The sequence below is a fragment of the Myotis daubentonii genome, chromosome 16 (assembly GCF_963259705.1).
Source record: "Myotis daubentonii chromosome 16, mMyoDau2.1, whole genome shotgun sequence".
Classification (NCBI taxonomy): Eukaryota; Metazoa; Chordata; class Mammalia; order Chiroptera; family Vespertilionidae; genus Myotis; species Myotis daubentonii.
The window spans coordinates 33963513-33985157 of record NC_081855.1 but is presented as its reverse complement, the minus strand read 5'-3'; the positions used below and the strand labels follow the sequence as shown (position 1 = coordinate 33985157).

General features: G+C 39.6%; 1 protein-coding gene across 2 annotated transcripts; it reads right to left on the bottom strand.

Moving 5' to 3' along the window:
• Positions 1 to 25: 25 nt before the first annotated feature.
• DDX52 (DExD-box helicase 52) lies at positions 26 to 18250 on the bottom strand. 2 transcript variants are annotated; one of them, XM_059669680.1, is made up of 15 exons: positions 18136 to 18250; positions 16805 to 17003; positions 14903 to 15033; positions 14472 to 14657; positions 12789 to 12932; positions 12029 to 12140; positions 10874 to 10946; positions 10169 to 10372; positions 9955 to 10045; positions 7589 to 7711; positions 7337 to 7487; positions 7100 to 7175; positions 4270 to 4341; positions 3607 to 3699; positions 26 to 819 (listed from the first exon to the last, which is right to left on the bottom strand). In XM_059669680.1, exons 1-15 carry the CDS (start codon positions 18220 to 18222, stop codon positions 762 to 764), a joined length of 1800 nt encoding a protein of 599 aa, XP_059525663.1. In that variant the 5' UTR covers positions 18223 to 18250; the 3' UTR covers positions 26 to 761. The 2 variants fall into 2 exon arrangements, with proteins under 2 accessions (XP_059525663.1, XP_059525664.1); XM_059669681.1 differs by lacking the exon at positions 18136 to 18250 and adding an exon at positions 17725 to 17914.
• Between the last annotated feature and the right edge of the window lie 3395 nt (positions 18251 to 21645).

Here is a 21645-nt window from a genome sequence, read left to right as displayed (position 1 = left end):
ATGATATATAATAGAATTGTACACCTGAAACCTATATAATTTTATTAACCAATGTCACTCCAATAAATTCTTTTTTAAAAAATACATTTAAAATAAAAAGGGATAGGCTGACCATATTTTGTAGTTACAACATTAAACAGGTAAAGTATGAGCTACCTTACCAATGAAATATATGAATATTTAATAGACCAAGGAATTTAAAATCCTAGAGAACTTGAACACCAGCCACAGAAGAGGCATCTTTTTGTTGTGGTTTACACCATAAAAGGCCATCAAAAAATAGTAAAATAAAGAGCAGTAGCTTTCTTCTTGGTAGATAGTCTGTGTCCATTCAAAAACAAACAAAAACAGACTGGGGTGGGGGGAGAGAGAGGAGACATTCAATTTCAAGGCTTTACTTTGAAAGTTGGTTCCAAATGTCTCTCTAAAACATACATCACACCTTCCTTCACACTTGAAGGCAAAAATCCTTACGAGTTCACCACATATGGGTATTTTATTTGTAGCATAAGCTTTTGTTCTTCTATAAGAAGTATCTCTCTGGAGCCAAACCACAGAAATGTCAATGAATGTGGTTTTCATCGTGTAATCATTTAGAAGTTTGACATGATGCACTGAAAGTTCATGATCATTTTTCACCAGTCCCATGTTCTTGTAGTTGACTACAGGTGATTTTAAGATGAAGTATTCCATGTAAACAACATTCATGTTGAGATCACAAAATGATGTTTCTGATATAGCTTTTTTAAAAATATTTTTTTTTAGCTTTTGTCTTCAAGAGATACTTTCTTTTTGCTGTTCTGACCAGTGACCTTTTTCCTGTGACAAGAAAAGCTCAATCAGAAATTCTACGTATATGTACTTTCCAAAAGTCTACCAGTTTAATAAACATTGACTGAAACCTACTATATAATCAAATATATGAGGCACTGGGAACACAAAGATGCATTAGGTCAGTGGTCGCCCAACCTTTTGGACTTCACGGACCACCAGTGGTCCACACACCACTGGTTGGCGACTGCTGCATTAGGTCACTGCTCTTTAGAAAACCACAATCACCTAAGTGAGACAGAAAGGTCATGATAAACTACACTACACTACAATCCTATATAATAAAAGCGTAATATGCAAATTGATCAAACGGTGGAATGACCAGTTGCTATGACGCGCACTGACCACCAGGGAGTAGACGCTCAACGCAGGAGGTGCCCCCTGGTGGTCAGTGCGTGCAGCAGCAGTGGGGGGAGCCTCTCCTGCCTCCGCTGCAGGCGGGCAGTTAGGAGAGAGGGGTCCCGGACTGCAAGAGCCCCAGATTGCGAGAGGGATGTCTGACGGCCAGCTTAGTTAGGTCCGTCCTCCCCCTTCCCCCCGCACAAATCCCATGTACCAGGCCTCCAGTATGGTATAAAAGACAGATTCTGACCTAATAGTAAGAGTTCACAAGTGCTATTACTGTTATAAGTGCCTTATATGTTATCATCACACACTGGTAAACCCCAACAGTCTGATTTTAGAGTCTGGTGAATGCCTTCAACTAAATGTTAACAGGAAAAGGAAGTGAGTTTTGAGAAAATAATCAATGTTTGCGTATCATAGTATAGTAATGCAAAGTTCTCAGGTGTGTATTAACAAATTTAATCTGCAGTCAATCCCAAGTGGCAGAGTTTGTATTATTTTCAGGTTGAGAAGCTGGGACTGAAGATATGGACAGAAGCGTTAGAGGTATGAGCTGAGGCTACAGGTGTGGACAGCATCATTAAAGGGACACCTACACTGAAAAACTAAGCTAGAGTCAGATCAGTTCTTGTTTGTGGGCTATGTTAAGAAGTATGGCCTTTAGGCACGCTCTCCCTCTCAGGAGCACACAGGCACCTTTCCCTTCTCCCTCTTCTTCCCCTGCCAGGTACATTACCTTTGCTTTTCTCTCTCCTAAGCACCAAGGGCCCTTCTTTAGCCTTTGTAACTTGTTTCTTGAACCTACGCAGCCCAGCCGGCTCACTTCTACTACTTCTGTTTAACTTTCTAAATGAACTTTCTCTTTTAATTTGGAAAAAAAAAATTAAAAAGTATGGCCTTTAATTGTAAAGAAAATGAAAAGAGCATCTTAAGTGTCTAAAGTGACAATATTTATACTGAGTGTCCTCAAAATCTTAGTGCATCTTTAAGTTTTAATAACTTCAAAAGCATAAATGCTACAAACGGACAAAAATCAACATTTAATTAAGATATTTATGTTTCTTATTAAAATCATAATAGTCACCATCTTATGCTCTAAGTTAATTTTCAACTGTTGTAAAAACTTTCATCAGCTGCTGCTCAATGCCTAAAATTGCATTTGCAATCCTAGCTTTAGCCTCACCCGAAGAACAAGGTTCTAATGCCCACTAAAAAGAAGTCTAAAGAGAGAGATTAGGTGGCCAAAAAGATAAAATCTGAGACACATTAGGTTGGCAAAGCAGAGTGGCCTCCTCTACCAGTCTACTAGTCTAAATGTCACCCAGAAAACTGCTGCCACAAAAAATTAAAAAACCTATTAAGAACTCACGAAACTAAGTACAAGTTAAGAAGATTACTTTTTCAAGGATTACTTTTCCCAAGGGATTAAAGCTTAAAACTCACTGAAACTTTGGAACACACTGTACTCCCTATATACTTGAACTGAACATTATTTCCCACAATACAAAATGTCAGGTAAGATTCTTGTTCCACTTAGAAGGAAAGTGCATTCCAGTGTCTCTGTTCACCTTGTTCCTTCTATATGCCTAAATTTTACCTATCCTTAAAGATCGGTGTACTTCCTTGAAACTTTCTGGGACTACACTAATCCACAACAAATTTCCCTTCTCTAAACTTCTACTTTATTTAAAATTTATTCTCTATTTTTTTTTTCCTGCATACTAACTTCGGAAACAAGTCTCGTTGTATACATTTGTATAAACTACCACCATCAAGTACCAGCAGGACAATAGATACTCAGTAAATGCCTACACTTCATGTATAATATATATTAACGGGTACTAGTAGAATTTGAAGAGTGTCGTTTTCCATAAATAGTAGAAATACTAGTACTGTTCAGAATATATTAGCCTACTCCTATCAAAACATGTTGCTTCCTAGCAATTCTGTATGTATGCTAAAAAAAACCACACCTATCCTTAAAACTCATTCAATGCAGCCATACTACTACAATTTTTTTTAACCAAAAGTCATACTTTTTATAGGTTTTACAATGTGCGTCAGCATAAGTCTAAGATTATATGAAATCCTGCCCAGAATATAGAGCTTCAAGGAAGATTCCATCAATGTAAGTCCTAACTATTGGCCTCAGTAGCATGCCCTGATGCAAGATGGGTGGAGATGGTGGGCAATGCAATTCTAATTTATAGTAAATTATTGTTTTCAGAACTGGAAAAAAACAGATCCAAGACCGAATCATCCCAACTCCCAAATCATTCCCCTAACCTAAGATATATTGCTTTTATTACAATCTATAACAGACTGTAAACCTATTAATTCTACCTCTAAAAAGCTTATCCTAAGTAAAAGTAATGCCTACTATAATTATATTATGAAAACAACCAGTTAATTTTCTCACCATATACTTACCGTTTATCCTTAGCCTTTTCTAAGAAGTATTTTGGAGTTGTACTAATGCTCTCCCTTTGCAATGGCTTCTTAATCATTTTTTTCTTTTGTTTGCTGAAAGTTACAAAGAGAGGAAAGAACTAAATGAAGTGTAACTTAATTTAAAAGTTAAAGCTAAAACTAATTTTGATTCTTGTCACAAAGTTCATTTTTTATCTGCTCACTGATTTACCCACACTTGTATCCACTTTATATACTAGACTACCTAATAGCATTTACAGAGGTAACCAAAAGGGATGGTAAATTCAATCAATTTTAAAAGGCAGTGATTATGGCTAAAATATGTCCCATGTCAGCCTTATTTCTGTGCCAGTAAGCATTAGAGTGTGATTTTGGCCAATTAACTGCTTTTTACCAGTTTTATGAACTAAAACAAAATCCAAATATATTTCACGCATATTGAGTAATTTTTTTAAAAAGTCTGAATACTTAAACTTTCAAGGATGAGAAAACTAGCAAGGTTTAAAAAACATACAGTATTCACAAAAATTTTACAAGGAAAATTTTTATCTTAAAATGTTCTAAAAATTAATAGTATTGTTAAAACTATGTGTAAGAATGTGAAAGCAAGAATGTATATGCAAAGACAGGAAGAGAGAAGGTCTGGTAAATTCAAGACTGTACCTTAATAGTTTTTGGAAACCTTTTATGTATTCTGGAACAGGACATCCGGCCTGCTGTATAACATTGGCAACGCTGAAAAAGGTACCCATTAACATAAATTTGTATCTTATCAAACAAATGTTTATGAACTTGCACCCTCTGCACAATATAAGAGGAACTAAAGCTACACAAGCAAGAAAATAATCCGGTATTTTAATGTATTATCAATTACCATCAGATATAATCACGTTGGATTACTAACAGAATGTCTGCTGGACTAAAATCAATGATTGATGCATAATTTTAGATAGCAGCTATTTCTGCTCAACATTTATTTTATCAAGCCCTAAAAAGCCTCTAAGCTCAACCTTGGATGAGAAACTGACTGAAGCCAGAGTCAGGCTTAAATCTATTAAATGATAGTACTTACTATGGGTTTGGTATTGTATTAGGTTTTTCATGTATAGTAACTTATTCAATCTTCACAATAATCCTTTTAGTATTATCATTATCCCCATTTCTCAGACGAAAAATGGAGGTGCATAGTTACGCTGACATGGGGGGGGGGTCATCAAATTCACATGCTTGGAGTTGCTGAGGAAACTTTAGGTGAATCTAGGCGGTTGGAATACATACTGCCATACACATGCACATGTGAAAGTCTGCTCAAAGCAAAACCAAGGCTTTCAGAGCCACGGCTCAGAAGGCACAAATCAAAATCTTTGCCAAAACAGATAAACTCAAAGTACAAATTGCTTTCAGCCACAACTCAATTTTTTTTTTTTTTTTTTAAGAGAAAGTGGGAGAGGGAAAGACAGAGAAGTATTGATGTGAGATAAACACATCAATTGGTTGCCTCCAACCAGGGCCTAGGCCGGGAAGGAGCCTGCAACCAAGGTATGTGCCCCTGACCGGAATTGAACCTGGGACCCTTCAGTCCTCAGACCAATGCTTTATCCACTGAACCAAACCAGCTAGGGCCACAACTCAATTTCAACTGTTAGAAATGTGATGTGTTACTGATTATCATCAGGCTACATTTTCTGCAGGCAGCCAAAATGTAGGAAACTCAACCTCTATATTAGTATCTATAATGGGCTAAATTAAAACCCATGATTCTAAAATTATATCTATCATATGTTATCCAGGCCTCAAGGGGCTACAATTGAATAATATTGGTGTGTGCTCCTGCGACTAAATATAAAACTTCATCTGCCCCTAAGAGTAATAGGAAGGATGCACTATAGTAAGAATCTTGATGAGGCTAAAGAGACTGAGGTTAATTTTAAACTATCACTCATTCAAAAACCATAATATTACATTGTAAATAATTTCAACTGGTGGCTATTGGGAGAATTCTGAGTTATTGGAATTTTGGAATATTTGTTATTATTAACAAACTAGAGGGCCGGTGCATGAAATTCATGCACGGGTGGGATCTCTAGGCCTAACTGGCAACCAGGGCTGATTGGGGCCAGGCTGGAGAGGAGGCGATGATCACCGGGCTGGGCGAGGAAGGAACAAATGCCAGCTGCCTATGCCACCGTTGTCCGTGCCCCACAACCACGCAGTTCCCCGCCTCGCCCCTCCTCCTTCCCTCACTGGGGTGCCACCACCACAGCAGGCAGACGGTAGGTTGATTGGGGCCTGCTGGCTGGGGGGAGGGACATGGCACGGGAGGTTGGCCACCGGCCCTTGGGAAAGGAGCCGCATCTGCCACCACCCATCCCTGGTTCCCCGTCCCAGCCCAGGGGCCTGCCAGCTGGGGGGAGCGATCACAGGAGGTTGGACAGTCGAGGGAGGTTGGCTGTGGGAGTGCACTGATCACCACAGGGCAGCACTTGCATTAAGCATCTGCCCCCTGGTGGTCAGTGCACGTCATAACAACTGGTTGTTCTGGTCATTCCGATCGCTTAGGCTTTTTTATATATATACTAGGGGCCCGGTGCACGAAATTCGTGCACTGGGTGGTGGTGGTGGGGGGTGTGTCCCTCAGCCCAGCCTGCCCCCTCTCACATACTGGGAGCCCTCAGGCGTTGACCCCCATCACCCTCCAATCGCAGGATTGGCCCCTTGCCCAGGCCTGACGCCTCTGGCCTAGGCGTCCGGCCCGGGCAGCGGGGACCTGCAGTGGCAGCGGGGGGCGCCTCGATCGCGCGGGCTCCACCCCTGCCCCTGCAGGATGCCTCTGGCTGAGGCGTCCGGCCCGGGCAGCGGGGACCCGCAGCTGCAGCGGCCCCGCGATTGTGGGCTTCGCTTTAGGCCCAGGCAAGGGGCCCCTAGCTCCTGGGACTGCCAGCTTCAACCGTGCCCAGCTCCCATCACTGGCTCCACCCCTACTTCCTGCTATCACTGGCCAGGGTGGAAAAGGCACCTGATTCTCTGATCATGGCTGGGGGGCAGGGCAAAGGTGGCCCCAGGGCCGCCTTTGCCCTGCCCCCCAGCTCTTAGCTCCCCCCTGGGTTTCCGATTACTGTCAGTGGCAGGGGGCTTCTTCCTGCTTTCCCTTTCGCCTCCCTGCATTGTGCCTACATATGCAAATTAACCGCCATCTTGTTGGCAGTTAACTGCCAATCTTGGCAGTTAATTTGCATATAGCCCTGATTAGCCAATGAAAAGGGTATCGTCGTACGCCAATTACCATTTTTCTCTTTTATTAGTGTTGATATATAGACAATAATCGAAAGGCAAAAATAAGGCCTTTTGGTCATTTTTCCTTTTCTCATTGCTAAAATTTAGTTGACTACTATAGCAGAATTTTGGACAAAGATGTTTGGTAATTATCTGTTAACTGTGTATACATATAAAAATAATGAATCAACTTAACACGAAGTTATTTTTCCTAATTTACCTTCTTAATAATGGTTTATCATCTTCAGTGAAAAATGTAACAGCTTTTCCTTTATGCCCTGCTCTTCCAGTTCGACCTAAGAAAAACCAGACCATTAAAAAACACTTTTTGGGGAAAAGAGACCTTCCAAATTCACATATAAAGGTGGATTTTTCACAGCATTAAAAAACTGATCATGTTTGTAGGGAATAGCACAGGTGCTAAAATGGATGAGTGTGGAGGCAGGGGACAACTCACCTATCCTATGGATATATTCCACTGAGCTTGTTGGAAAGTCATAGTTGATCACCAAGTTCACACCTTTAAAATCAATCCCTCTGGCTAGCAAGGCTGTACAAATAAGGACCCAGATTTTTCCTGCTCGGAAGCTTTGGACTGTGTTATCTCTCTGGTTAATAGAACATATAGTAAATGTTTTAGTACCACTCTAGGAATGGAAAACATTTTTAAAATTTAGTTATCATTTTGAGAGTATACATTTGACTTTACCTGTTCCTGTGTTCTGTCTGCATGAATAACATCCACATTAATACCTTCATATATGAGCTCATGAAAAAGTTCTTTAGCCCTTTCAATGGACTGAACAAAAACAAGAACAGGTGGATTGAAACCCTAAAAAGAAATGCAATAATCAGTACACATAACCCATAATTAAGAATATAATCATAGTATTTTATACGATTTTAGTTCATAAAAGAATCCAATTCAATGTAGTGTACTTTCATTGCCAAATTTCTAGGACCAGTGGTCTAACCTGCCTACCTTCCTCATCATCCCTTCTCTATAATGGATTCTTTCCACCAATTTGAACTGTACTCTCCATCTTGAAAATTCCAATGATCTTGTCTAATTAACCCCCTTTACCTTTCTACAGCAATGGATTCCTACTGCTTGAAATAATAATCTCTCGGCCTCTGTGCCTCAGAACTTTTTTGATTCTATTTAAAATGTAATGACTGTGTTTTTAATTCATTATCTATCTTAACTGTGGGTATTCTCCGAAATCTCAGTTCTTGGTTCTCAGTTCTCTCAATATAATATTTACCTTATTAAAGTCTCAGTTATAAACTACCAGCTCTAAGCAAATGATTTTTACATTTATATCATACTCTGCCTCTCTCTAAACCAACTTTGTATATTTTCAACTGCCTATATTAGGGCTTAATCTTTTTATTTTGGTTCATACAACTTTCAGAATCTAATGAAAGCAATGAAACTTTCTAATAGGCAACCACACATTTACACAAAATCTAACATGATTTCAGAACATTCACAAATCTAAAGCTGATGTATAATCCTATGTATCTGTGAAAAACCTTGCATTTCCTATTGCTAAATGATACCCTTAAGAATATTTTTAAAACTAACACATAGCATTTATTATTTGCCAACCGCTATTATAAGTACTATATGTGTATGAACTCATTAACACTGAAACAACTGTAAGAGGTAGATATTATTACCCCCATTTTACAGACGAGGAAACTGGGGAACAGAGCTTAATTTGCCTAAAGCTAGGCTTTCAATCTAGGTAGTCTGGCTCTAGAGTCAACACTCTTTTTTTTTTTTTTTTTTTTTTAAATAATATATTGTATTGATTTTTATTTACAGACAGGAAGGGAGAGGGATAGAGAGAAACATCGATGAGAGAGAAACATCGATCAGCTGCCTCCTGAACACCCCCTACTGGGGATATGCCCGCAACCAAGGTACATGCCCTTGACCAGAATTGAACCTGGGACCTTTGAGTCCGCAGGCCGACGCTGTATGCGGACGCTCTATCCACTGAGCCAAACCGGTTGGAGCCAGAGTCAACACTCTTAACCGCTCCTGTCACCACCAGGTACTTGCAAACACCTTTCCTGTTCATCCTCCAACTACTGTTAACCCTCCACTAAGGCTCTCACCTTTATTTATTTCTTCCTTATGTCTAACAGCCTAACTTAATAGTCTGCTAATTGGTTTACTTTCAATCTCTTTTCATTACCATCCACCTTATATACCAGTTTAATTTTCCTTAAAAATTATGTGGCCACACTCAACAATGTTTAGTGGTTTCTCTTAACTTGACCCTAACTCTCCTGTCCAAACTGATTATCTTTAATTCCACTATAAATGTTCTCCTTAGGTAACTTCTTCATTAATCTCCAAACACATTCAATGTATTCAGCTCCATCTCTGAGACTTTACAACAGCTGCTCCTCCTGCCACTAATACTTCACTTTTTAATCCCACAAATCCTTCAAGGCCCAGATTAGTAGCATTTCCCCCCAACCAATTCAATTCACCCTTATGGCCCCATTATAACTATATGAATATTTAAGAAAAGCACTCTATAACCTTTTATGGCATTTTATCACAAACTATCTTACACAAGTATCTTTATTTTAGCTCCTAAAGAAGACTAAACTCTAGGGGCAGAGCTTAGATTTATATTTCAATAGCCTCCCCCTAACCCTTCAGTATGTAGCCTTTTAACTATGGCTTCTATTCAATATTTACTGAAGGGATACAAACAGAAAATTGTCCTACTCATTCTACAATGCCCCAGTTCAATAAGAAAGCAGCAGAGAAACTGGGGAAGGGGACAAGAGATGCAGAGGGCAGATACATATGCAGTTGTGGAAAAAGGCTTTCAGGGCATCAGGTAGGTCTTTTCCTAGCTTACTGAGCTGGGAATAGGAAGCTTACTATATATGAACAGTGGAACCTCTCCACCTTGGGAGAAGAGCTGGCCCAAAGTACTTAACAATTTACCACTGGATTAGTAAATATGATATAGGTATAGTGCTCAGCCCCCCACTAATAATATAAGGCTTAGTGAACTTTATCAAAAAGTTTATTTGGAAATGTACCTTTTTAATAAGTTCTCTCATGGCTAGAAGTTTTCCCGTTTCAGATCCAACAAAGAGAAGTTCTTGTTCTACAGTCTCTACTGCAGAATTCCTGAGAAGAAAACATACCTTATAGTTTGCAAGAGCCAATTTTTGCTTCCCTCCACCTGAAATTCCAAGTAAATGAAACAAACAACCCCGCCCCCCCCAAACTGGGATAATGCAGAACAATTACCTTGCTCCAATGGACACAGTAATGACATTGTCCAGGTTGAGTTTGCACCACTGCTCAACATCATATGCAAAAGTTGCACTGAACATAGCTCTTCTGACCTTGTGGGATGTACAGGCCAGGAAAATAGAAGCCAGCTGGTCTCTGAACCCAGTTTTGCCATCTTCAAATAGTTTATCTGATTCATCTACTACCAGCCATTCAACACTAAGAAATAACAAGACAACTTGTGGGTATTAAACTAGAAGATTCAAGACATTTCACTAAATTGTGAGGACACATGAAGAAGTCAAACCATAATGCTGCTTCTCAGACCCACATACCATTATCACAAAAAGGTACAAGAAAAATAAGCAAGAAAAGGTAAAGTAAGATAAACATAAATTAATATAACTATTTCATTAGCCTCCAAGATATGAAGTTCCGTTAGCAAAAAACAGAGATCCACATAAACCTGATAAACTCCATCACCACTGCTGAAAATCTAGGGGAATTCTGTGCTAACTGCTTATCAGAATCTGTGACTTTCTTCTAGACCAGATAGTTATTTTCCTGTAAGTTTAATGAACACCATTATTCTCAGTACCAACATTTACTGAAAGCTGGTAGGTAGTAAGCTCCAAAGGGCAACTATACAAGCAATTGAGGACAAAATATAATCAACTAAAAGAAAAGCACATATAAAAGACATTAAAATATCACCTGTACCTTGTTAAGTCTATTCCTGGAGGATCTCGTTTTAATAAATAGATTAGTCGATTTGGAGTAGTTACAAGAATATCTACAGAAAAAACAAATGGTACAAATTGCAAAGACAAGTTTCATCCCTCTTGAACTAGAAAATTAAGGCTCCTGAATTTTCAGTTAATAACCTGAAGTGGGGCGAGGAGGCAGTGGTCATACTCACTACACCAACACAAAAGTTCTTCCCTGTCAGTAAGCTAACATACATATTTTTTTTTATCCATCCTAGCACAAATTAGTATATCCCTTCTGTATTATTATATTTGATCTGTCCTCTCAGCTTCTAAGAGGCAAGAACACTATAATCCAACAGCTTGATTTTCAAACATGTTTTTCAAGGAAAATGCTTTTCTATCATTTTTTAAATCCTCACCTAAGGATATGTTTTTATTGATAACAGAGAGAGAAAGGGAGAGAAATATCGATGTAAGAGGGAAACATCAATTGATTGCCTCCCGTACGCACCCTGGCACCCTGACCAGGTATCATATCTGCAACTTGGGTATGTGCCCTGATGGGGAATGGAACCCAAGACCTTTTGGTGTACAGAACGATGCTCCAACAAACTGAGCCACACTAGCCAGGCCAGGAAAATCCTTCTTTAAATGGAATTTTACTCAGAAGCTCAAGATACAGGATAGGTAAAAAGCAAATCCTCTGACTTATAAAGGTAGGGATGTAAGCTATTCTTGTCGACAGAGTATTTCCATAGCATTTAGTATAAAGGAGGATTTCTCAACCCCAGCACATTGACGTTTTGGACCAGAAAACTCTTTTGTTGTAGCGGGCCGTCTTGTACATTATAGGATGTTTAACAGCATCCCTGGCTTGTGCCCACTACAGATTAGTAGCACCATGCCCAGGTGTGACAATTTAAAATGTCTCCAGATATTGCCAAATATCCCTGAAGGGTGAGGTGGGGGTAGAGGGCAAAATGCCTTTGATTGAGAATCGCTAGTATATATTTATGTAACTACTGGATGGGAGCAGGGAGATCTCTCTTCTCTAAAAATCAAATTATATGCATGACTACACTTTAAAAACTCTTAGGTGTCAATTAGGATATTTGTAATTTCTAAATCCCCTTCATGCTCTACATCTCAAGCATGAATCCCTTACCAAATTTCTTAGATGATTTTGATCCAAATTTCTTGGCTGCAATTGCTGCTTTGTGGATCATGTGTATTCTGAATCCCATTCCCTCAGATATTTTTACTAACTCTCGATGAGTCTATAACAAAAAATGATAAAAACATCATCCGCTAAAATACCTGAATAGATGTATAATCTCATTTACATTATTAAAAAAATAAATCCTTTACAACTCCATAAATATCTGAAATTAAACCCGTACTAATGTGTAGATTAACCTGGAATCTCAGCAGTTTGGAACTTCAATGCCTAGTAAGAATCAGTAATTTCTTCAGGTCTAATAAACGATTTTCAACAGAAAAAAACAAAACTCATCCAATCTGTTACTTATTGTTTTTAGAATATAGTACTATTATAAAACTATTTCATACTTGGCATGTATTTCACATTAAGCACATGAAAGGTGGAGCATATGATTGTACAGTTATACTTTCTCAAAAACTTAGATGAATTTTCATTTTTCTAGGTGAGAAAAATAAAGTTTAGAATGACTGTATATTACAGTAGCCTTGCAACTTCAAGGATCTTAGAGCATTCACCAAAGAAGTACAAATGTTAACATCATGTTTTAGAAAATATTTGCCCATATGCAATAAGACATAGAAATGGGCTCTGTACAGAATACCTGACCTGACAAAAGACACAGGCCTTATTCTTTTGAGACCTTTCTATTACCCCCAAATAAGAAACACTAAAATATATCCTCTTCAGAAGCAAGCGGTCATACCTGGCTGGCAAGTTCTCGTGTTGGTGATATAATCAGAGCTCTGAAGCCTTTATTTGTGGGTTGTTTCAGTTGCATTAAAATGGGAATGCTAAAAGCCAAAGTCTTTCCAGAACCAGTAGGAGCAGAAGCCAGAAGTTCTCGACCCTAAAAACAGAGTATATTAAATTAACCAGTGATCAAATAATGCTCTTGGCTATAAAAATATATGTGATAAATCCAATCATCCATGTTCTCATCACTCTTCTAACTTCTCTTATATATTTGCTTTTCTAACATTATCTACCCCTGCCACCATCACCACAATGGAGTTTCTGTGCACTGCCACTGACATCCATTTGAACTGGGTAAAGAATGTGGATAACAAATCCAAAGATAATTTTCAACCTCAATTATTTCCATTATTTCAATTGTTCTTTCCCACTAAACTCCTTATCAATGCAAAATTACAAAACCAACATTTTGTGCTGATATCTGCACTGCTCACTCCCTGAGGAAGGTTTTAAATAAGTAACAAAATGGCTGAAAGAAAGAAAAAGTGGCCATAACCTGAGTGACAGAGCAATTAACAGGTGACAATCTTCAGTAAGTCACTGTGATTTTTAAAGCTTTAAGCTAAAGTCATGACAGAAATAATCTTAAATGAAAATTAAAAGCAAAGTTACTATGCATCAACAACATAATTCAAATGTATTTTCATTTCAGTTCTCAAAGAAAATGAAGAGGACCAGTATGGTATCCTATAACTACCAGAAATGAAGGCCATCTTGGTTTTGTAGGGGGAAAAGGTAGCAATCATCACTACCAAAAGAAACCTTAGAAAAACTTAATTTCCAAAAATCTAGGTTAACCCATACATCTATCAATAGGTGGATATGCAAATTGTGATACAACAGACTATACTCAGTAACAAACTACTGATGTATGTAACATAGATGAGTCTCAAAAACAGTATGCAAAGTGAGAGAAACCATAAATGAAATAATGAATGATTCCCCTTATATGACATGCTAGAAGAGGCAAATCTAATATATGTCAATAGCAATCAGAACAGTGGTTACCTCCGGGCAGGGGTGGAGTGAGGACAGAATGGAAAGGGCACAAGAGAATTTTCTGGAGCAATAAAAATGTTTTATCTCTTCATTGGGGTGATGCTTACGTAGGGTATGCATCACTGAAACTCACTAAACTGTACATTTAACTATGTATTTTATTGTATATAAAGTATACGTCAATAATAAAAAGTATTGAGGAAAAACCTGTCAGGTTAGTACAAAAATTCTGTATTTCTGAAATAGTTCCTAGAAATTATAAACTAAATCATGGATGAATAAACGGAACATAATCTCTCAGAGTGTTTACACTATAGTAAAAGGAAAAAGATAAATGTAATTAGTGCAATACATAGTAGTGTGAAGTATAAGACAAATGTTGCAAGAAAAAAAAACACACTAAGTACCATGGAGACTTGGGTGATAGGGGAGCATTGGTAAATGAAAAAGATCACATCTAGCTGTAGTGATCAAGACAAGTTTTCAAAAGCACAGGCATTGGAGATGGACCTTAAAGCAAGGTAAAGATTTCAACAGGGGGAGGAAATAAGGTAGAAAGGCAGATTTCAAAGGCAGAGAAAAGAGAATAAGCAAACACAGGAATGTCAGAGGCATTCTAGACCTTCATACTCACATGCAGCATAACTGGAATGGCTTGCATTTGGATTGGTGTAGGTGTTTGGAAACCCGAATCTAGAATGTTCTGAAGCAGCCGAGAATTGATTTTATATTCTTGTTCAAGTTGCTGAAATGTAGCAATTGGGTCAGGAAGATCAGTTCCTTGGATATGAATTTTGTGTTTATTCCGCAAGAAGTTTATCTGAAAAATGCAGTAAAGGAGTCACCATGGATATAGTAAAAAATATTGTCAGATGTTATAAAGCAAGGGTAGGATAAGTTTTAGTAGAATATGAAACACTTTGCATTAATTTTTAATTAAGTAAAACTCAAACTAATTAATCTTCCATCTTAACAAAACCATACTCACTTTTACCAACAGAGTAACCCAAGGACAGTAAAAAAAAGTCAGTAGGTGAGAAATTTGGGCTAAGACATTTTTCTAACCTTTTCCTTTCTGATAAGCTCCAACTTTCCTGAAGTTAGTTTATTTTCTTTTTTAACTTTTTTATCTTCAATCTTTGCTTCCACAGATGATATCCACTGTATGGTAGAACCTTCTTCTTCTGAAGTAATTTCTAAAATAATTTTTAATAAATTAAAAGATTTTAAGTGCAACATTCTAGGGTGTAGCAAACAGGCCATACCTTCACACAAACAAAAGAACAGTACTAGCTGTTGCAACTAGATAAAAGAAAGTATAGAAATTGGAAAGGAGAGGTAGGGTCTATATTGGTAAAAATCAGAGCTCTGAAACTCATTCTCTTCCTTTTGTTAGTTACTTCAGCTATGTAATATGTAGATGACTCTATACTTGAAAACAAGAGATTAGTTGGGAACCTACTTAAACAAAAAGAGGTTTCAATGAGGCAACCAGCTTTTTTTATATTCAAACACCAACCAGATAGAAAATAAATAGAATGAAAGAAAATAATTCACTTATAATAGCAATGAACGCAACACAGTACTTAAGGACTATCCTATATAATAAAAGGGTAATACGCAAATATGATGCACACTGAGGAGCGCAATTCAGCCACAAGCCAGACTGGCTGGTGAGTGCAGGAGCAGTGGCAGGAGCCTTTCCCACCTCCTCGGCAGCACTGATGTCTGACTGATGGCTTAGGCCCCGGGGAGTGGGCCTAAGCCATCAGTCAGACGTCCCCCGAGGACTTCCGAACTGCTAAAGGGCACAGGCCAGGCTGAGGGGGACTCCCCCACCCCAAGTGCACAAATGTTCTGCATTGAGCCTCTAGTTCAATATAATAAAGACAGCAATTCTCACTAAATCTATAAATAACAGTTTAATGAAAAGTAATGACAGCATTGTTTTGGTAACTGGACTGGCTAACTTTAAAGTTTATATGGGAAAATAAATATGTAAAATAATCTAAAAATTCTAATAAAAGCAATGAGCAAGAATTACTTTTAAAATTTCTTTTTAATTTTTTTCAACTTCACTGAGGTAAAATAGACATACAATAAATTTAAAGTACACAATTTGAGGAGTTTTGACATATGTACACACTTGTTAAAACATCTACATTCAAGATTATTTACATCACCTCCCCAAATGTCCCCGTGGCTCCTTGTAATGCATTGCTCCATCCTTACTTTCCCCTATTGAACAGCATTTTGATAATTTTCAGTTATTACAAATAAAGTCACTATGAGCATCTGTATACAAGCCTTTGTGAGGGCGAAGGTTGTCCCTTCTCATGGGTAAATTCTAGGAGTGAAACAGGTGGGTTATATGGGAGATGCCATGTTTAACTTAAAAAAATAAAAGTCCTTTGTCAATTTCTACCAACAAAGACTACTAAAATGTTAACTGGGTTTGCACTGATAGAACACTTCAGGGAGAAAATACTCAGTTGCCTAATCAATAACACCACTCTACCAAATTTTGTAAGATGTTATAAGGCCATAATAATTTTTAAAAAGCTGGTACTGGTGTATGAATACAGAAATATAAATCAATGAAATAGAACAGAGCCCAAGATAGACTTAGTCTCCCCCCGACTCCCAATCCACAGGGGTATGTTCCAAGGCCCCCAGTGGATGTCTGAATTTTTCCATTTAATATATCGGGACTGTGTTTGACTGCAGGTAACTGAAACAGCAGAAAGAAAAACCACCGATAAGGGGGACTACTGTATACGGACAATACATTTACAGTAAGAGCTGCATTTAAATCTTTAGTGTAGCAAGATTTGTAATAAATGCCTGGAAAGACCTTAAGGCCATCAACTGATAAATGACTGCATATTATTTGACTTGTACCGTAAGTTTATACTATTTTCATAACTGGAAAAAATTAAAGCGAAAAGACAGAAATCAAGGACTAACCCGAAGTCATTCTCTTCCTCTTTTTCTTGTTCTGCTCCCTCTTCCTTTCAGTTAGGCTCTCTTCCTTTTCCTCTTCATCTTGGAGCTCCTGGTTAGTTCCCGATTCTCCGCATTCACCTGGGACAGACTTCTTGTTTCCAAAAAAGTCCAGTCCCTGCAGCACCTCCGCAGAATCAAAGTCATATTTCCTTTTTCCTACCTAAAACCCAAAATATTGAAAGTGAAATCCATAGAACGGCATTCCTGTCACCCAAGCAGTATTAGCAGTAAGGGGATGGGTCCAATGACTCCCCACCTTTTTTACACTTTCACCAAATACGTGTTGCACTGACAAATGTGTTTGGGCAAATGAAATCCAAGATGGTACCTTTCTGACTTTAGATCAGTAATAATAATAACCAATCAACAAACACATATGCTTATCAGCATAACACTTTTATGCTGTTAGGCAGATTTCTAAATAAATAAAATGGCCCCAGATTTCAAACTTTTTTTTCTTTTTTAAAATATATTTTATTGATTTTTTACAGAGAGGAAGGGAGAGGGCTAGAGAGTTAGAAACATCGATGAGAGAGAAACATCGATCAGCTGCCTCTTGCACACTCCCCACTGGGGATGTGCCCGCAACCAAGGTACATGCCCTTGATCGGAATCGAACCTGGGACCCTTCAGTCCACAGGCTGACGCTCTATCCACTGAGCCAAACCGGTTAGGGCTTACTTTTATTATCTAAAGTTTTACATATGTCTCTTTTCCCCCAATTGGCCCCCCTCCACCCAGATTTCAAACTCTTAATAACTACACTATACCGCCCGTCGGAGAAATAAACACACGTGCCGCGCACTCACACGAATGTCCCTAGTCCCAAATATCAAGATCTTCCACCATTGGGCCCCAACTGCTCCCGATTTATCACTCACTGCTGTCCTGTGTAAGGCTCCCGTTTGTACATCTCCCCTCTCATTTGGTTCAGTCACTCGCTACGGGAGCGCGGCACTGAAAAGCAGCACGTCCACTGAGGCTCTCTGCCTGCCAAGCCAACCCCGGGAGGCTTGTAGCCAAAGCATCTGCGCTCTCCACTGGAAGCTGCTTCCGTTTTAGGATGGCGGTGGGCGGGGCCACCCAACCTACTCTACGGCCAAGCCCAACTAAATCTACAAGAACGAGAAACGCGTTAACTTGGAAAGCGGGTCCTGACTGGGTACACTGAACGCCATGGGGGGGGGGGGGAGGGCATGGGGTCTCCGAGGGCAGGTGCCCCCGCAGCCAGCTCACTCCAGGGCTCCCGCTCCTTCCCGGTGACCCCAGCTTCCGTCCTCCCAGCACAGTACCTGGAACCGGGCTGCGTCCGCTGAGAAGCGCCTCACGTCGAACTTGGCCCCAGCACCGAGCCGGCGAAAGAGATCGTGCGCGTCCATCTTTACCCAGAAAGCTCTGCGGTCCCACAGCGCCTGCGCGGAGGGCCTCACCCAGAAGGCCTTGGGCTAGACCGTGGGTGGGCGTGGCTCGGGGGGGGGGCGGAGCCTGGCCGCGGCCAGCGGCTTAGCAGTTGGTTTTCGTCTGGTACCGCTGTGTGTCCTGGGATCCACCGCTATTCATTTGTTCTTTCAAAAAATACACTGAGTGGCCAGATTGTTATGACCACCCCATCAGTACAATGAAGGGAATTAGTTATGCAAATAATTAATAATAATAAAACCTTGAGAGTATTTGCTTAAGAAGTTTTCAATATTCAGTATTTTTGGAAGTGTCAATTAAGTACTGATGGGGTGGTCATAATAATCTGGCCACTCAGCCACTCAGTGTAGTTATCTAGAGCCTCTTCTGCAGAACACTGATCTAGACTTTGAGGGATACTTTGGTGAACCACTTCAAGTTTCTCACTTCAGGAGGATCAGCATCTTAGTGGGAACAGAAGACATTGTTAACAAATAAGGAAGATCATTTCCGAAAGTGAGAAGTGCTATTGAAACAAATAAAGCCGTGTCGTTGATAGAGAAGGGGAGGGGGAGCTGCTTTCAGGACTATTGTTCAGGTTGGTAATGATGGGATGATATGTGAGTGAAGGGGAGGCAGCCTTCCCCAGATCTGGGAAACAGCCTTCCCCATGGAGCAAACACAGGTGTGCAGAAGGGAAAGGCTGGGACACTGAGGATATAGAAAGAAGGCCAGGGCAACTGGAGAAAAGTTGCCGCGAGGAAGTGTGGCTCTGATAAAGGTTGGCGGGACAAATAGAAACCACAGCTCATGGAATCTTATAACACGTCTGAGTAAGGAATTTGGATTTTAATCTAAACAGGCTGGGAAACTTTCAAAATGTTTTGCTGAGAGAGCAACTCACTACAACTCAGGTAGCAAGAGATTTAGCTTATTGAATTGAATTTTTTTTCATTGCATTTGGACTGTACAGAATTATTTACTCGTGCATTGCCTCTCCCCCTTCTAGAATGAAAGACCATAAGCACAGGGATCTAACATCCTTCGCTGCTGTATCCCCATCTCCAGTGTTCTCTCAGTAAATATTTGATGAATGAATGAGCGAATGTTTTCGAAAAGATTACTGATTACTCTGGCTATTTGGAGAATGGACCATAGAAAGGGTAAGAATGGAAACAAGGAGGCCAAAGTAGAAATTGTGCTGGTGGTTTGGACTAGGGTGGTATCTCTGCTGATGACGTTAAATGGGTAGATGTGAGATATATTTTGGAGGTAGAGCTAAATGCACTTAATGCATCTCACATGGAGATGAGGTAAAGCGAGCAAACTATCACTCCTGGGTTATTGGCTTGAAACCCTGGGTAGATGGCATGCCATTTACTGAGCTAGGACAGAACAAGGGAAAAACAACCTTTTTGAGAGGATGAGGTAGGGGGTGGGGGAGTGTGGAATCGATTATTATGTTTTGGGTATGTCAAGATGCCTACTTGACTTTAAGTAGAGACATCCAAGTAGATAGTTGGATTCATGAGTCTAAAGCTCAAGGAAGAAGGTCAGGTCTGAAGAAACAAATTTAGGAGTCACCAACATATAAATGCTACAATGGAGTCACATCAAACAAGCACTTAACTTATTAAAATCAAATTATACATACCAGCTATATATAACATACTCCACTTGGGTAAGTTACTTATCTTCTCTAAATTGTAATTTCATCAATCTCATTTCAGCTTTGCTTCTTCTAAATATGGACCTTTGTACATATTTTTCTTTCTTCTTAGAATGTCCTCTTCTCATTTTTCTCCATGGCAAAATCCTTATATCCTTCAAAACTCAGTTTACATGTCCTCTCCTCTGTGACGCTTACCCTGAATGTCCCCTCCTTGACATAGCCCATTTTTTCCCCGTGATTTCTCCTGCCACTTTGTAAGTACCTCTATTTTAGCACTTTTCCTATTGCATTATATTTATGTTCCCACATCTGTTTTACACCAGGCTTTGAGCTTTTTGAGGGATGAGCCTATACCTCATTTATCTTCATATTATGTTTGCCTAGCACGGAATCTGTTTCATCTAGTAAGCAGTTAATAAACCTTGTGGAATTACTGAAGTGAAATGAAATAAACAAAAATCCCCGAAACTGCCAACCTTGTGGATTTAGGAAAGGATCTATGTCTTTTGCTTGGTACTTTGTAATAAATTTTGGCTGAATGAACGAAGTCAAATGGAAATGGTCAGACTTGTATCATTTCTTACCTTGATAATGTCCAGATGACTCATTAAGGGACCATTTCCTCTTCAAGACAAAACAAAACAAAACAATTAGAAACTGTCGTCAGTAAAAGCGGCAAGGAATTGAGTCACCGGTTTGTATAACTGGAATTTCTCCAAAAACCAGTATGGTCTGATTGGCAGACACACATGGTTTCTCAACTGTAGCAAGCGAGAACACAAAGTCTGTCTACCCCTATAGTGGGAGCTAGTTGGGAAATTTTGTTGCTGTGAACAGAGTGATCACTCCATACCCTCAAAGTATGTTTCTGAGAACCTTTCTCTCCTCCACTTCCTGCCCATCATTTAACCAACTCTGTTGTTGTCTGTACAGCATGCTTGGCATAAGCTGGGGCCTAAGGAAGCAGAGGGAGATTAGACACAGCCTTTGCTCTCAGGTAGCTTACAGTCTACTACGGACAGAGAGCTCTTCTTTGAAACGGAGCAAGAAAATTCTCTAGGCACTGTGGTATAAATTATAGGAGGTAAGGGATTCGTCACTCTGTGGTGGAAGGATGGGCTGGGCTTTGTGGAAAGTTAGGAACGCTTGGTAGAGGAGAGAAAGCTTGCACACCCTTAAAAAATGAGATGTTGACAAATTAGACGAGACAGATAAAGCTATTCTAAGTGAAGGGAGCAGTAGCAACAGATGTAAGGAGGCATGAAAAAAAAAAAATCCCGTGGTGTTTGGGATCTACTAGTGATTCTGCAAAGCTGAAAGCAGATGATGCAGCAACAGGCAGAGCTGGACAGGTGGGTAAGGACTCCTCCCATAGACCTTATGGGTAGACCAAAAAGTTTGATTCCATCTTGTAGGTACTAGGCGCCATGAAAGGATGTTAAGCCGGTGATAGAAACAGTTTTCAATGTAAAAAGATCACTTCAGCAGCAACATGGAAAGGAGGCAAGTCTGGAGTTAAGGAGGCCAGAAGACTATTGTGTTAGGGTCGCCGAAGGAGGAACACACGAGGCCAAAAAGGGTGAAGAATTGCACATGTTGTAGTAGTAGTCTAGTGAGGAAAGGAGGCAGTAGTAAAAGGGAAGAGGGGAAGGGAGCGGGGCATTTAGTGGTAAAGTTGGTAGGATTCCCTTCGTGACTGACTGTAGGAAGGCGGGGAAAGGGAGAAACCTAA